General features: G+C 30.2%; 1 protein-coding gene across 1 annotated transcript in view; it reads right to left on the reverse strand.

Annotated features, from left to right (window-relative positions):
- The window catches only part of LOC129230464 (histone-lysine N-methyltransferase 2C-like), a 176,472-nt gene that overhangs the window by 27,216 nt on the left and 131,641 nt on the right, over positions 1-17,615 (reverse strand). Inside the window, 6 exon segments of the mRNA XM_054864865.1 lie at positions 2,776-2,885; positions 6,788-6,883; positions 7,566-7,868; positions 11,498-11,584; positions 12,654-12,790; positions 15,889-16,150. Coding sequence (XP_054720840.1) covers positions 2,776-2,885; positions 6,788-6,883; positions 7,566-7,868; positions 11,498-11,584; positions 12,654-12,790; positions 15,889-16,150 — 995 coding nt within the window.

Consider the following 17,615-nt stretch of genomic DNA (forward strand, 5'->3'; position numbering starts at 1 on the left):
GCCATAAATAATTACTACGGCCAAATAAATATAATGCCTGTTGTTGGTTTCTGTGAAAGAAATTAACAGCTGAAAGTCAGTTTGGTTTATAATTTTGCTTGTTTGTTTTATGCAGCGGTGTTGTTGTAAACTTCTTTGAAAAAGCGTCAAGATTCTCTGAATAGGCGTAGTGAGTACTTTTCTACCCACTCGTGATTTAATAATCAATAATATACAGCGAAATGAAGAACTGCAAAGGGTAGTAGGGGGGGGGGGTGATCGCTTCAGATAGAGTCACCAAATTCAAATTAATCACCACTTAGCGTCAGCGTCTAGCGTTGCGATGTTTAACTGTATATCGCCACTTAGCGTCTGGCGGTGCGATGTTAAACTGTTATTTTGGGTTTGATTTTTCGATGCTAAAAAGGATAATTAACTTAAAATAAACTCTTTTATTTACCTTTTTTTTCCTATAGATGCCTACATTTTGAAAAACGAAATCTTTTTACATCCGATATGAGAATCATATTTCATTCTTTTTTCAAGCTAACTTTGCTTTATTAGGATGCAAATAAATGAAAAGGGTTCTTTATTTTTGTAACAAAGCTTATTTCAGGTTTTTAAAGCAGAATTCCATTTTCTTTTATGAGTCAATAATTAAAATGCTGAATCGATCGTTTATTTTTTATTTTATTTATTTATTATTACTATTATTAATTTTTTTTTTTTTTTTGCTTCAACTGTGTCCAGATATTAATGATATGTTTATCATAGGGCTCTAAAATGCAATTCTAAAATAATTTTATACAAAATATTTATTTTAAAAGCCGTTTTTATACTTTTGATGCCTTCACTTTGAGGATTGCAATCTCTTTGCATCCACTATGGGAATCTGATTTTTCGCATTTTCGATGTTTAGTACGCTTAGTTAAGAAGTAAACAAATAAAATATTTTTTTATTTTTGTAAAAATCACGGAATTTATAAGTTTTAAACGAAACTTTGTGCTCTTAAACAGTGTCTTGGGTTAAAAATTTAAATGCTGAACCCCTGACTGAATTTTTTTTTCTTACAGTTGTTTTAAATACTATACAAATAACATTTCTAGTATAATTTAACATGAAGTAGAAAGGTAGATAAATATTGATACTTGAGGGGTACCCATCTCCCCAGTGAGCGATGCCTCCCCCCCCCCAAATACTAGAAAAGCAATAAAGAATGATATTCTCAACAGAAAAGAGGGAAAACACTCAACTTTAAGTGTCAATGATGCAGTTTCCACCATCCTCAAGAGTCTAAACTTTCGTTCTTGCAAAAAAAAAAAAAAAAAAAATTGCAAAATTATTTGATTTTTCACAAAAGTATTTGATATTTCACAAAATTATTTGATTTTTCACAAAAAACGGACCCTGTGAAAAATCCTGGACAGACCCCTGTCTGAGTAATGTTTAAAATTTAATTAGGCACTTTTAATATGAATTAAAATTGTTACATTTTTATGAATACAAAATACAAGTAAAAAAGGAATATTACTTTACTTTTATACATTAATGATGCATTATACATCATCAAAATATAGTACATAACTTTTTGGTTATTTTTAATAATAAATGAACAGTATTAAAATGATTAATACACTTTTTATATTGAAAATACCATAGTTGAAAAAATAAAAATTGAAAATATCAAAATATCATATTTTCAAAATAAATATTGGATATACTGTCGGCCCCGCTTAATCGAATATCTTCGGTTCCAAGAAATTTTATTTGATTAAGCGGGGAAATTTTCTATACCTTTCTAAATTGACAACATTTGTCATAAAACATAATAACAAATCAATAGCTGTATGAAGGAAACACTCAATGTTACTGAAAGAAGTTTTTGAAATAAGTTAACAACTTGAGTTTATAAAATCTGTTTTGGTATCTTTTTCAGTATATTCTTTTTGAAAAGTTTCATAATAATGAATTGCTTGCTCACTTTCTTTTGGGAGCATATTTCTAATTCCTTTTCCCCCTTGTCTACCATGTTTTACAATAGTCCGAAATTGGTGTTATTTAATGGTCTGAAATACTTATTTGTGTTATTTAATTTAATTATCGACTGCATTATCTTTTGTGTGTGTGTGTGTGTGTGTGTGTGTGTGTGTGATGGCAAAGGCATAAGAAATTTGATGGAACATGAGTGTTGATTTTCTGGTCTATTGTCGGAGAAAAACATTACTTTATATTTTTATGTCAATAATTGCTTAAACTTAATATGTTTCTAATTTATTCAAAATTTTTCTCAGCAAAACATTTGCGAAAGCTGATCAATTTTATTTGATTAAGCGGGGATCTTTAACATTACGTCTATGGGAAAAAGGTTCCGGAGATTTTATTCGAATAAGCGGGGTATTCATTTATCCATTACCTGATTAAGCGGGGCTGACAGTATATCATGATATATATCGGCTGATATATATCAGCAAACTCTGATAATAAGGCAATTGAATTTTTTTTGCACACATTTTGCATGTGCTACATATTTATCTGATCCATATTGTCATTCAAATTCTATATCTTAATGAGCTTGAAAAAAAAAAAAAAAACTTCTATTTAAGTGAAGATTAAAATCACATTAAGATTGGTACATACTTTTGGCAAATAGCACAAAAGCTTTGTAAACACAAGGGGGGGGGAAATGAATGAACATTACGTTTTATGCATTAAAAAAAAAAGAGACTTCGATAAAGGGAATAACAAAACAATACAACATGATTTTTAATACTATAATAGTTCAAAGTTATACTAACCTTGCTACTCCATTTGCATCCCCATCTCCTGTGCCATAGCAAAATATACATTTCCTCTCATCTTTAGGCATTTGACTAGGCTTAATAGTGTGATAAAATGGCCTCACATTCTTAAGAAAGAAAATTTAGCATGATTTTTTTTTTACTTGGAAAAAAAAACATAATAAGAAATAACAAAATATAATATGTTCAGTTGCAAATATATTATTTTCTACATAGATATCGTAGGAAACTAGCATGAAAATATCTTCCATCATATCGTTAGAAATTTACTCATCGAGAATTTTATTTTTAATCAGGTAACATACCATATGTCATTATAGTATTTTTAAAGCTAATTGGAGAAAAAAATCACTTTGTATTTTAGATGTAAAAGGGAGGTTTAAGGAGTTATCTTCATCTTCATGTCAAGTTTTACTGACAATTGTTCTTAAACATCGCACAAAATTAGTTTGGAACATGAGGGTATGCAGCTCAGTGCCTTTTTTTTTCCTTCTAAAACTTAATTTTGCTTTTTCTTAATTATAACTTTAAGGACACTTTTCATGAAAAAATTTGCTGATATGGAGACAAATTCATTTGCATGCATAAAATTTTTACACCAGTTTAAAGCCTTTATACTTTTGTACAAGATGAAATTTGCTTGAAAGTTCCAAGTTGATTAAAACAAGAACTATAGCTCTTTTTGGAAGTACAGACCATTCCGGTTAGTTGAACCACACCGGGCCAAGATCAATTTGGTCCTAATTACCGGCTGATCCGATTCAGCAATTAGGGCTGTGTTGATGACCGTACATGCTATGCATAATACATTAAAATGTTATCATGATTATTGTAAGACCCACATGTATGGTGAGCATTAAGGGAGAAATATTGCTGTTTATGACATTATTTTCGAAAAAAAAAAAAAAAAAAACTAAAACAAAGTATCTTTTTTGCAATTGTTCAATTGTTCAACAACATGTTCAGCCTACGGTTTCAGTTACGTTTTTTCTAGTCAGTATCGATTCAATTCAATAACTAGAAGAAAGTAAAAATTAAGGAATAAAAAAATAAGTTCTAAAAAGTACTTAAAGAACTATTAAAAATGTAAATGAAATGTAAAATGATGTATTTTACAATTAAAGTATTTCTTTTTAAATTTCATTTCATTTATCTAGCTATACATTGATGATTTTATTGTATATGTTCACTGAGCTAAATAAATTTGAAATATTACTGTATTTTAATCTTTGGTAGAACAGTGCCATCGTGAAGTGAGAATTTTGTTAAACGTTTCCCCTGTAAATAATGTTGGTTTTATTTAAAAGTTATAGGAAAGATAATTAATTTTTAATGCACTAACTTTTAAGTTCGATGACCCACTTGAAAATGGGCGATTTACAGTTTTTCCTATTTATTCTCATGTTTCTTGATCCTATTAAAAGGATTTTTGGTCCCAATAAGCGGATATTAGGCTTTTAGAATGAGTGTTTTAGATTACTTGAATATAATTTACAAAGAAGAGAACAGTGGGCTTGGGAGTCTTTTGATGAAAGATATGATCAAAGATCGGTCAGAATTGCTGCCGATAGATTTAGGCGCACAAATGCACGCCGTGAAACGCAAATTACAAATCGAGTGAGTTCTGTAAGTGTTTCCAAAAATATTTGCGGAATGATCATGCACTTTACTGGAGAAAAGAGTTAAACTAACACTGAAAGAAATAAAACTGGAGAAAAATATTACTGTAGCAAAAAAAAAAAAAAAATGCTGATAACACTCATACTTTGATCATAACTAATATCATACCTAGAATACTACTTATTTCATCCGATAGTAACGTGTCTTTTAAATTCAAACGTAAACAATTTCCTGTTAGATATTTCCTGTTGACATAACCAGTTTTCAGTCATGGACCTGTCATATGTAAGTCATTCAAGAGTCAGATCATTTGATTATCTTTTTATTCTATCTGAAAACCCAGAAATTTTTAATAGCGTATGTAGAGAAGTGTTATGATTTTTTTTTCTTTTTAATCCTTTGCGAAGATTATGTTGCTGTCAAAAGGTTTTTCCCTTAACCATAGTGCTTACAAAAAATGAAGTTCCCTACTTACCAGGGCTGCAGTCTTAAAAATGTCTTACTCCAACTCCAGGATTTTTAAAGACTCTGACTCCGCAAATATTGGCAGAGTTGCAGATTTCGAGAGAAAAATACCAACTCCTTTTCTTGAAATTTTAAAACTTTGAATTAGACTCCTTTGCCAAAAGCAAAGCAAAGTCCGCAGCCCTGCTACTAACTGCAATCTGTAAATACTGAAGTTTTTTTTTTTTTCCAACCACATATTTGTATATATTATGTTATCCCACATAGACTAAATGAATTTATTGGACAGTTCTAATTGCGAAACATGTCACTTAGTTTTGCAATGCATTGAAGTTAAGGAATGAACCACAATGACAAAGTAAAACGAAAAATTGAATCGTGAAGACCTGAAGAGCGAAACATGTCATATACTTTTGCAATGCATTGATGTTAAGAATTTAACCACAGTAACAAAGTAAAGGGACAAATTGAATCGTGAAACTGATATTACTGCTAATATGTTTTCACTAAATCAGTTTGACCCTGTGCTTTATTTAGTCATTAGGAAGGCTAATCTAACAGGAAATTGTTTACGTTTGAATTTAAAAGGCACATTACTATCAGATGAAATAAGTGGTATTGGAGGTATAACATAAATATTAGTGTTATGTAATAATCACTACTTTTTTTTTTTTGCTACAATAATATTTTTCACCAGTTTTATAATTATCAGTCTTAGGTCAATCCTTTTTCTCCAGTAAAATGCATGACTAATCTGTAAATGTGCTCGGAAACACTTGCGGAATTCTCTCGATTTGAAGTACACGGTGTGCATTTGTTCACCTTAGCCTATCAGCGGCATTTCTGACTGATCTGCCTTCAGATCTTTCATCTGAAGACTCCGTAGTCCACTTCGTAAATTATATTCAAGTGCTCTGAAGCCCAGTGGCTCAGTGGTAGCGCTTCGCGCTTCCATGCTGCAGGTCTGAGTTTGATCTCCAGGTCCGGCATGATTGACTCAGCCGTTCATCCCTTCAGTGAATCGATAAAATAAGTACCAAGCTTACTTGGGAACTAATTCCTGGGGGTTCGCGTTAGGCTGACCTCTTAACCAGAACATCTGCCTAGCACTCCAGAGCCCTTGGTCAGAAAGAGTGAGATGGGTACAGTAGACCTTAGCCCTCATGAGCTGTCGTGCCACTGTGGGTTTAATTTTTTAACTTTTAAAACACTCATTCTAAAATTTTTTTACTAAATCACTGCTTTCAGAGAATGTCAAAAGTTGCTTGCTCTTTGCAACAGTTAGACATTTTAAAACATATATACACACATATTTTGATATTTTGACACTGAACATAGTATAATTAATGGCCATGAAATGTTTTTAAGCTGCTTAGTCTTTACAGTGCGTAAAAATTGTAGGGTTTTTTCACTGCAATTCCTTTTGCATTCAGTAAATGCAGAAAAGAAAAATTATATTATGTTTGTAATTTTAGTACAAAAATGTTCCCTTGCATACTTCTCTCAAAAGATAATGGAATTGCAAACTTATGCTTTATAATAATCTAATGCACAAGTTGCATGTCAAAATAATTGTCCCCTTTAAATGTATAAAAATCAAAAGTTATGAGATTCATATAAAAAAAACACTACCCATTTTTTAATACGAGTAAAGCTAGACTAATATTTTGTTGACCGGTGAGCGAGCGTAGCGAGCTGGGAACGCGAAGCTATCCGAAGGAACTGCATAAGCAGTTTCGGGGGTTGGCGAGCGTTAGCGAGCAGGGGGCAATAGCCCCCTAGTTTCTAATATTAAGGTTAAAAAGAGAAACTTAGAAATAATGGACAAATATAACTTAAGATAAAATGATGTAGTCATACTGATATAATATATTAAAGGAAATGAATAACAGAAAAAAAAAATAGCTGAATGAAGCAAACTCACTTTTTCAGCAGTTTCATCCTTTTTCTTAGATTTTAATATATTCTGACAATCAACGGTCCAAAATCTGTACTTTAAATTCCTCCATTTTCTTGCAGGCTGTAATAAAGTAAAAAACTATTAAACCATCCATATGAGGCAAACAATTTTTTTAAAAAATCTCATTAACAGTAAAAATTTTTGTTTTCAAATTTGTCCAAGAAAAAGTTCATTTCGACAAAAAAGCAAACTTTGAGTTACATAATTTTTCAATATTCTGTTTGGCAATACTTGTATCTATAAACAGTACTATATATCAATGTACAGTAGCTTTACTAAGGGGCGGAATGGGTCGTCTGCCCCGGTCGACAGCCAAAACTGATTTATGTGTTCAAGAAAAATATAAACACATCAACCCAGAAACTTTCCCTCAAGTATATCTTAAATTGTGTATTTAATCTATCAAAGTTCAATAGAAATGGATAAAGCAACACAGAAATTAAGAACACAAAAATGTTATATATCTATAAATAAAAAAAATGATGATCCAAAATAAAGGCTCTACAAAAAATTTAATAATACTGAGTGCAAAACATGATTCCAATGTGCAGTCAAATATGCTTAAACTCACTAGATCTGAAAAAGAAAGCACAGAAATTTTACACCACACAACATTGAACTATGCGCTTATAGGCACTTGATTCATAATAACATCTTAGGAAACTTTAAATAACTAAGTATAACTATTATGTAAAAAGCCGAATAACTATTAAAAAAAATATTTGTAAACAAAAAAAATTACCATTTCTTCAACGTCCATTTTTCTTAAAGACAAATCCACATTGAATGGCAAATTGCTTGGAGAATTATCCATATCTTCTTTGATTTTCATATCTGTTTTTATGTCATTATTTTCTAGATCTCCTAAATCAAAACTTTCAAGTTTTACATCATCTATAATTTCAGATTTCAAACCATCGTTTAAATTTCTAAAGATATCTTTGTCGTCAATTAACAAAGAACTAAGTGAATTCTCAGTACTTGTGCTTTGGAGATTTTTGTCGTAAGTGTTTTCACCAATGTGATCAACTACAGCTGCTGCTTCCTAAATAAATAAATAAATAAATAAACATGTAAAATGTTAGATACTTTTAAACTAATAGTATAATTTGAATGTTTAGTTATTGTGATTCATACATATATTCATGAATTTCTTAATTTCACCATAGCATTTTTGTTCCATTCATAAAATTTAATTAAATTTAGAAGAAAACACAAATAACATAGGTTTTAAAATTCATTAACATATATAGAATAATGTATGATAATTTGTTGGTCCACTTTTAAATAAAACATAAAAACATTGCATAAAAAAATAAATAAAAAGAACAGCTAAAAATGGTCAGTAAAATGGAAAATGCTGTTTTTAACCATTATTGTAAGTGAAGATCATTGGTACAGGGTTCATACTCTATTTGGATGAAAAAATTCCATGACTTTTCCAAGACTTTTTCATGATTTCAATGGAAATTTTCATGACCTTGTTACACGAAAAGAATAGCACTATTTAATCTCAAACTTACTAGTTTTTGGAAATGAGCATTAACAAAACGTCTACATGAATGCCACAGCCTCATTGAAGCACTTACTCGTAATGGAAAAAATACAAGTGTACACTTAAAAAACTAAACCATTCTTATTTGTCTTCATCATATAAATTTAAGTAACGTGAAAATGCAGTGAAACGAATAGGATGATACTTAAATATGTAACTTTTTTTTTTATAAACAGGCAGAATGATATTGAATGGGACAAAGGCTGAATGAGTTAGTCATCACTAAGTTTCAATAAATTTACTTCAAAAGTTGCCTTTTAGTGTCAACAGAGCAGTTAATCATCCACGTAACTTGACAGTATTTTGGTTCTTTAAAGTAAAGTCGCATAGTTTAGTTCTTTAAGTTTCTAAACCAGATCTTTTTTGATACATTACTGAATGGTTTTTTTTTTAATCTTCTGATTTAAAAGTATACTTGTTTTGTTTACTTATTTGCACATTTTCAAGTGTATATAAATTAATAGGTTCAGAAATTCCAGAACATGTTCTATTCCTGACATTGAGCGTAGCAGTGGGTCGCATGGATTAGTTTTGTGGGCCGTATGTTGGGCACTACTTTTTTAGAGTATTAGAATTCCTCTTTTTCTGTATTATATCGCCTGACTAAAGATCTTTATTTTCTAAAATCGTCAATAAATTAAGATAAACTCTGATAAATTTAATAATAAAGTTCTTACGAGTGATGGGATTGAACTTGGATGCAATTGAATTGCCTTTTTTGAGTGGGCGTGGCAAAACCAAGAACGAGCAAGTTCGCTACTACAGAATATGAAACATAAGAAGTGTTTAAAATAACAGTTTATTCAAAATCAGTGATGTCCAAACAGAAAAATCACATAGCAACAAAAAAAAAAAAAAAAAAAAAAAAAAGGCAAGCGGCTGCGACAGAAGTGGATGCAATAGATAATAGATTTCAAAATTCAAATATGATTTTGGGATTGCTCATTTCTCCACTTTTAATAGCTTTTATGTGCTATAGTGTTAAATCATTCAAGATTTCTAATGCTCTTTAAGTTACCGTTACTTTCTCTTTGTCCAGGACTTTAAATAAATTTCCATGACTTTCAATGAAAATTTCAATTTTCCATGACTTTTCCAGGTCTGAAATTCGCTTATTTTTTTTCCATGACTTTCCAGGATTTCCATGACCCGTACGAACCCTGTTGGCAAGATAAAGTGATAATTCAAAGAACTAATTCACCAGAAAAAGTGCTGTGAAAATGCAATTTGCATGGATTATGCTATTCTACACAAAATATAAATGGGTATTTTTTCTCTTTTTAAATTATCCAGTAAATAGTCATTTTTAACGTACATCTGCACCGAACTTCAGGGTTCATACTCTATTTGGATGAAAAAATTCCATGATTTTTCCAAGACTTTTTCATGACTTCAATGAAAATTTTCATGACCACATTACACGAAGCGAATAGCACTATTTAATCTCAAACTTTGTAATATTTGGAAATGAGCATTAGCAAAACGTCTATATTAATGCCACAGCCTCATTATAGCACTTACTCGTAATGGAAAAAATATAAGTGCACACTTAAAAAACTAAACTATTCTTATTTGTCTTCATCATATAAATTTAAGTAAAACAAAAATGCAGTGAAGCGAATATGATGATGCTTAAATGCCTGATATTTTTTAAAAACAGGCAGAATGATATTGAATGGGACAAAGGTTGAATGAGTCATCACTAAGTTTCAATAAATTTGCTTCAAAAGTTACCTTTTAGTGTCAACAGTGCCTTTAATCATCCACGTTACTTGACAGTATTTTGGTTCTTTAAAGTAAAGCCACATAGTTTAGTTCTCTCTCTTTGTTTCTAAACCAGATCTTTTTTGAAAAAACCATTCAGTAATAAATCAATCTTCTGATTCAAAAGTATATTTGTTTTGTTTACAAATTTGCATATTTTCAAATGCATATAAATTAATAGGTTCAGAAATTCCAGAACATGTTTAATTCCCAACATTGAATGTAGCAGTGGGTCGCATGGATTAGTTTTGCGTGCCGTATGTTGGGCACTACTGTTTTAGAATACAGAAAAAGAGGAATTCTAATGCTCTATCGCCTGACTTAAGATCTTTATTTTCTAAAACATTCAACAAATTAAGTTAAACTTTGATAAATTTAATAATAAAGTCCTTAAGAGTGATGGAATCGAACTTGCATGCAATTGAATTGCTTTTTTTTTTTTGAGTGGGCGTGGCAAAACTAAGAACGAGAAATTTCGCTGCTACAGAATATGAAACATAAGAAGTGTTGAAAATAACAGAAAATTCAAAATAAGTGATTTCCAGGCAGTAAAATCACATTGCAAAAATGGCAAGCGGCTGCAACAGAAGTGGATGCAATGTGATTTCAAAATTCAGATTTAATTTTTGGATTGTTCAATTTTCCGCTTTTAATAGCTTTTATGTGTTATACTGTTAAATCACTCAAGATCTAGAAATAAATTTCCATGACTTTCAATGAAAATTTCAATTTTCCATGACTTTTCCAGGTCTGAAATTCTGTCATTTTTTTCCCATGACTTTCCAGGATTTCCATGACCCGTACGAACCCTGGAACTTGGTTTTTGTTTTAATGGATCTTCCTAAATAGTTCTGTTGAATTGCTCTTTTCTCTCTCCACTACCCAAATACTTATTTCTTAAACATGTTACAATTTTTATTTACACTAGTAATACAACATTTATTATTAAAAAAGTAATAATTACAAATTTTATATATTCGTACCTTAGAGCCAGAACAAAGAAAGTCACATAATCGCTACTTTACAGAAGAGAGTAAAAAACGTTGCTTGGCTTTACAAAAGATTGGACACACGTTCCTTTAACACTGGTAAACTGGTACAAAGGTGTGTTTTTTTTTTTTTTTTTTTTTTCAGCATTACATTCATATTTCTCGATGGTGAACTGAATTCTACATACAATGCACGAATAAACGAGAAATCGCAATTTCTGGACTTACGCTAGTCTGGTTCTGAGGTATGGATACATTGATCAATAAATAATATACACAATGGGGTTAATTTTGCAGCCAATGTGAAGATAATCAGTTAACAGGTCTTCACTATGGCCCATACTAAAAGCATATTAACAAACTTACTTTTTCTGCCAGTCCAGCAGATGCCCGATGAGTTAAAGCAAATTGCATGTAACAATTCGTACTACAAAAAAAGACTTCATCTTCCTCCTAAAGTGCAATGCAATAAAATATATGCATTAAAATGTGCTGATAATTAAACTGAATGCAGAAAAGATTACCAGACAAAATATTATGAAGTATAATGTATCAATAAACAAAAAAGAGAAGTAAGACTTCCAAAAAGTTTTGTTGCCAAAAATAACATTTTAAAAATTACCAAATTGCACAACTTAACTCAAGAGATAAACAGTTTAAATAAATTAAACATGTTAAACAACTCTGTCTTGAAAACTATGTGGCACAAAAGATTTTAAAACTTAAATCAAATGGACAATATTTTCTTGAGAAAGAGAATCATACAATTTAAACAAAACAAGTAATATAGCTACATAGAAGTAATAATAAATTTAGTTAGTTAAAAATATTTCAATTTCCTTGTACTGAATTAGTTGCTAATTGGATGAAGCAAATTTAGGCAAAATCTTATGAGAGACAAAATTTGATTAGTGCTCAGATTGATGAAAGGAAAGGGATGCAAATATTAATATTATCAATTCACATTTATAGTAATAAAATCATCTGGTTTGTAAAATGCCAAAATGAGCCATCATGAAGCAGAAAGATTTGTTGTCAAAAAATTTACTTAGGTATCAAAATATTAAGATGAGTAAATAAAATTTAAGAGATTCATTAAGCATATTACTAAGCTGGGAGGAATAAACTATATAGTGGGAGATAGGTGGCAAGGCAGGAGCCCCTCACAAAATCATGAGTCTTAGTAACTCTGATGTAGAGGCATAAATATTGTAGCAAATAGATTGCAGCAAAAACTATGCAATAAATAACTATTAAATACAAGTAAGAGAATAAATATATGCTAACAGGATGTTTTAATTGTGAAATTATAGCCATAGTGAAAAGGTTATTATGCATTTCACAAAGTTTATTAAAATCTACAAAAAACTAAAGCATTAAAACTTTAGCGAAGCAATAAAAATTAAAGTTTTAAGCATCTAAATAATTTTTATTACAAAATAATGATTTTTTTCTGTACCCTTTTTTGACATAACACAAGAGAAATATATAAATGGTTAACACCGTGATGTTAAAAAAGTACCTGTTCATCTTTAGAGATACAAGCTAAATCAGCAGCCTTCTTACAAATCCCAGCACTTAAAACCACTATGTCACAATGGCGGCAGAATCGCGGTTTTCCATTAAGCAAAGAATGGATACTCACGTCAGAATTTTTAGCTATAAAAGATAGATATGATACACATTATAAAAAATGACAAAAAAGGAAAGCAAAATCAAAATACAGAAACAACATGCTAAAAATATCATTGCTGCTCATTACTGTTAATATTATTGGTGCTTATTATCAGGATGATTATTAATCTAGCCTAATGCGAAGGGCATCGAGTCATTTAAAGTCGCTTTCGATATAAAAACTAAGCTTTTTGGAAAATTTTCAAATTTGCTCAATTTTAATTAGCTGTTTTAAAAAGCTTTCAATAGCGAGAGTTTTTAATCAATTTGAAAATATATTTTTATTAAAAGCTAGAATAATTATCCAACTAAATAAAACAAGCCAATGAACATTACTTAAAATAATATTCAAATAAAAAAGATTAGTAGTTATTGTAATTATTATATGTAAGCTAATAAACTTTCAAGGAAAATTGTAGAAAATTATGAAAATTAATCACGAAATTAATATTAAAAGTATAGTATAATATGTTATAATTATTTTTCTTTAAGGAAATTTTTTAAACCCAAGTAAAAAACTAAGAACTAGTCAAATTTTTTCGCAGACTGCTAGACCTGCAGTTCAGAAATCCTCTTAAAAGGCTCTTGAAGTTCTTAGACAAATTTATTGTAAGCAAAAATGACCTTGCAGTGTTATCCAGCAAGAAAAATTACATGCTGCATAGAGTAGGGGTCCCCAAAGTGGGTGCCCCAAAATGCCCACGGTATAAAACCTTAGGGGCTGATCCAGGTTTTTATCTTTAGGTCGTCATTTTGTGGAAAAAAAATGAAATTTCTTCTTTTGTGAAAAAAAAGGATAGAGACGAAGCTAATCTGAAATCCTTTTGGCCTAAAGGACTTTATTGGGAATGAATTGGAAGGTAAAGATTTTCTTTATTTACTGATGCTTTGCTCTCAGACAAATTGATTGAGTTTAAAAGTGAGGAAAAAACTGCTTTCATAAACAAAATTTTCTGAAAGCTCTAATTTTAACCCATTAATGCCGGTTTTGAAAAAAACAATAAACTGTGATAATTTTATTAGTATTTATTTATTTTATGTCTAGTAAGTGCATTATATACAAATTTAATTTTTCCCGTTAAATTTTCTATTTTTATTTTTATGGTAGATTTTTCTACCAACCAGCGTTTGTATGGTGTGAGCACATTTTGTTTGCAAATTTTACATTTATTGTTTGATTGCAATAATTGCATTGATTACCACTTATAATTATTTATAATTGTAGAATATTACTTACACTTACATAAAAGAGTTTTATAATTACAATTTCATTTATTTCAAAAGAAAAAAGAAATGTGTTCATTTTGTAATATAAAATTTTATGAAATATGAACTTGAAAAAATCGATACTAAAAATGTAGTAAAATTTCGAACTGAATATATTTTTAACCGAATATTTATGCATCACAATCTTCTCGGAATGAATAGCGAATCTTCTTTTCAAAAAGTCTGGAACATTCGCCATTCTTTTACAGCACTTTGCAGAAATTGCCCAACCCCAAAAAAAAAGTGACCTCCACTTTTTTTTTTTTTTTTTTTTGCAACAATTTCTAATACCGTATTCTTCTACGGATCAAAAAGGTCTATCCGACAGATGCACTTGCTATGTGTTTCAATAACTACGATATTGGAATAATAAAATTATTTTTCTCAAAAGCATCTCATTTACTGCTTGATTCACATCATGTCCTGAATACTTTATTGCTTGCTACTGCAGTACTGCCGTTCCATTTTACAGCGTCATCTTTATTGCAGCATTACCAAATGCTGTTCTTGGTTGATTGTGTGTGTATTTCTTCATTTCGTTTCTTGAACCCAATGGAACATACATTTGTATACTCTTTCAATGTATAAGTTGAAAGAATATCATTTAGCACAGGAATAAAAGTAAAAAATTGCCCATAATGGCATGCGTTTCCTCTGGTACTTAGGTTCTTATTATTTTTCCATACTATACCAATATACTATACAAATACTATACCAATACTAATATTTTATGCTATACCAATTCGTCTAGGTGACGCAATATGGTACCGAAAAAAATAAAAGTCTGTATTACGAGAATAACACCCACAGCTTATATTCAAATCTAATCGAATTTCCTCTTATCAGCTTTTTGCGTCCATGACGTCCATAATAAATTAACAACACTACTAAAATACTTAAAAAATATTTTAAAAATATCACTTATTTGTACAAATTTTAGATTAAACACTTCATTTGCCCGAAGCAAGACTGACTACATATTCGCCGGTTGGTACAATTTTCTACGATTGAAAGTAAAAGAGAATTCATAACACGAAACAAAGATAAAAACAACGTTTTAAAAGTATATCTGAATCAAATACACTGTTACAATTATGGTACAATTTTTAAACCTTTTTGAAATTACTAAAATACATGCAAAACTTGCATTTTACTTTTTGACGGAAGACGAATGCTTTTGGAGTTATGATTTGTTCAAGTTTTAAGCCTACTGTTACGACCGTTTTTAACAAAGATACAGTAAACATATTTTTTCCCCTTTATGTGATTATTTACTATGTAAAATGTACAGCTATTGGGGAGATAGCAGCATGTGAGGACGAATTATAATTTTTTTCCCGGTTGGTATATTTTTGTACCAACCGGCATGAATGGGTTAAGTATGAAATTTTGAGAAGTGGCTGCTTTTACAATCTAGACTTTTGGGAGGGGGCCGCAAAGCAGACCCAATTTGCGTCTGAATCAACCCAATTATATATATGTACGAAAATATAACAATAGACTCGGGGGCAGTAAGCAAATTCAAATTCATCAGAGGGTGCCGAAAATCGAAAAAGTTGGGAAACCTGTGGCATATAATACTGAGACACTCATTATCTCTTCTGGTTAAAATCAGGATTTGCATTTAAATTAAAGGGAAAATTTCTTAACCTATAATATTCACATGTGCTACATAGGTGGACAAACTTTGCAACCTGCTTTGTAAAAGAATAATACATAAGAGTACATAGAAAACATAACATATTTTACCAAAACTTGCTTTTAGAAAAATAGCAACAAAGGAAAAATAAGAAGCGGTTGATATTTCAATTACTTACAACGTCTATATAGACCTAACTTTTGGCTAGGTGGTGTAGCTGTTCGTTCTACAATTTCATAGGAAGCAGGAATAGGAATTTTAAGAAGATCTGCCAAAGCGGAAAGTACACCACAGATATCTTCAGCAGCAGCTGATGACAAAGTTAAAGTCACAGCAACATTTCCTGAATCTTTTAAAGGTGCTGAATAACCACCAATGCCAGATAGTTTAGTTTTCAACAGTCCTATGTCTGATTTCTCATCAGGTATATTTTCTTTGTCCTGGAAAATACATTATGAAAAATTGTGCTCAATATGATTCACTTGGTAAACAGACATAATGTAACTGCAGAGAAAAATTCAATACCTTTTACTCCTTCTGCAAACAGAAAAATTAATTTATGCATTTATTCTACAGAAGAGAAAACCGTTATGAAATACCAAAAGATATATTAATGTCTACAATAAATGTTTCAAAAAAAAGTAAACAAGCTTTTGCAGTTTATTTAGGATTTCTAAGATTTCACAACCATCCAGTTAAGTCCTAGTTTCTTACTATTTTTTAAGTATAAAATGACTTTATAGACAATCTATTTATAGTTTATAGACAAAAGAAATAAATTAAGGTCAAATTAATTTTTATTAGGGTAAAATTGCTGGATAGAATGAATACAAGCATCGTTTCAATACAAAAATTCAAAAGATTTAAATTTTCTTATTATAATTATGTTATTAAAAAGTATTTTGTCGCCTCAAAGCAATAGTAGGATGTCTTACTGTTATTCCTGGGATTAGATAACTTTATTGTTGCTCTGATTGTTGCAATATATTCAACTTTATTTACTATTTCATCACGTTAAAATTTATTTTTCATTTTTGTTTTAAATTAGTCAAAAAATAAGGCAAAGGAAACTAAAGGAGGAGTTAAACTATGAGACAGGCAGTTAAAAGTTTTCTGGAGGAAAAAAAATGGACTTGTTTTGTCTGCAAAGAACCAGCCATTTCAAATACATTTTGTAAAAGCATAAAAATCCTGTATTTCATAGTGATAATTTTGCAGTTTTTGTGATGACACTAAGGAATACAGTGATGAAGAAATTGCTCTGTTCTGATGAAAAAATTGGCAAGTATGTTCTGATCAAAGTTTTGATCAATAAAAAATAAAAAAGAAGAAAGGTGATGCATTTTGCTGGCTTAATAACAAAAACATGTAAATTATATTTTCATCAGATTCATGCTGCAAAAAGCAAAAACTTAATTACAATGAGTTTCTTTTCCCTGACAGGATTGTTCCAGCCTTTAAAGTGCCACAATAAAAAAAAAAAAAAAAAAAAGAGGTTCAAAGCAATTTTTTCTTTTTGGTGAGTTTTTCTAAACATTTTTTTTTTACACAGCGCTACCTATAAGTGAAAAAATAATAAAGAATTCACATTAAAAAGTTAATGTTATCCTGATAGGAAAACTCTAGAATGGCTAAAAATATATTGCTGGTGGAAAAAGATTAACACAGAAGTGATCATTAACAAAAATGATTTTCATGCAAAACCTTAGAAAAAGAAATATTAACACCAATCACAAAGTAGGTTAAAAAAATACTCTGCAGCATATGAAACAAGATTTAGAATCAGTTTGTGTGCTCAATATTTAACAGGCCCTCCACTCTCCTCATCACATTTCATGCCATTTTCCATAAGCATATGATTATAAAAAGATGTGTGATGTCCCTCTTCTAGTTACCCCTCTCCTT

This window comes from Uloborus diversus, chromosome 9 (assembly GCF_026930045.1).
Source record: "Uloborus diversus isolate 005 chromosome 9, Udiv.v.3.1, whole genome shotgun sequence".
NCBI classification, from domain to species: domain Eukaryota; kingdom Metazoa; phylum Arthropoda; class Arachnida; order Araneae; family Uloboridae; genus Uloborus; species Uloborus diversus.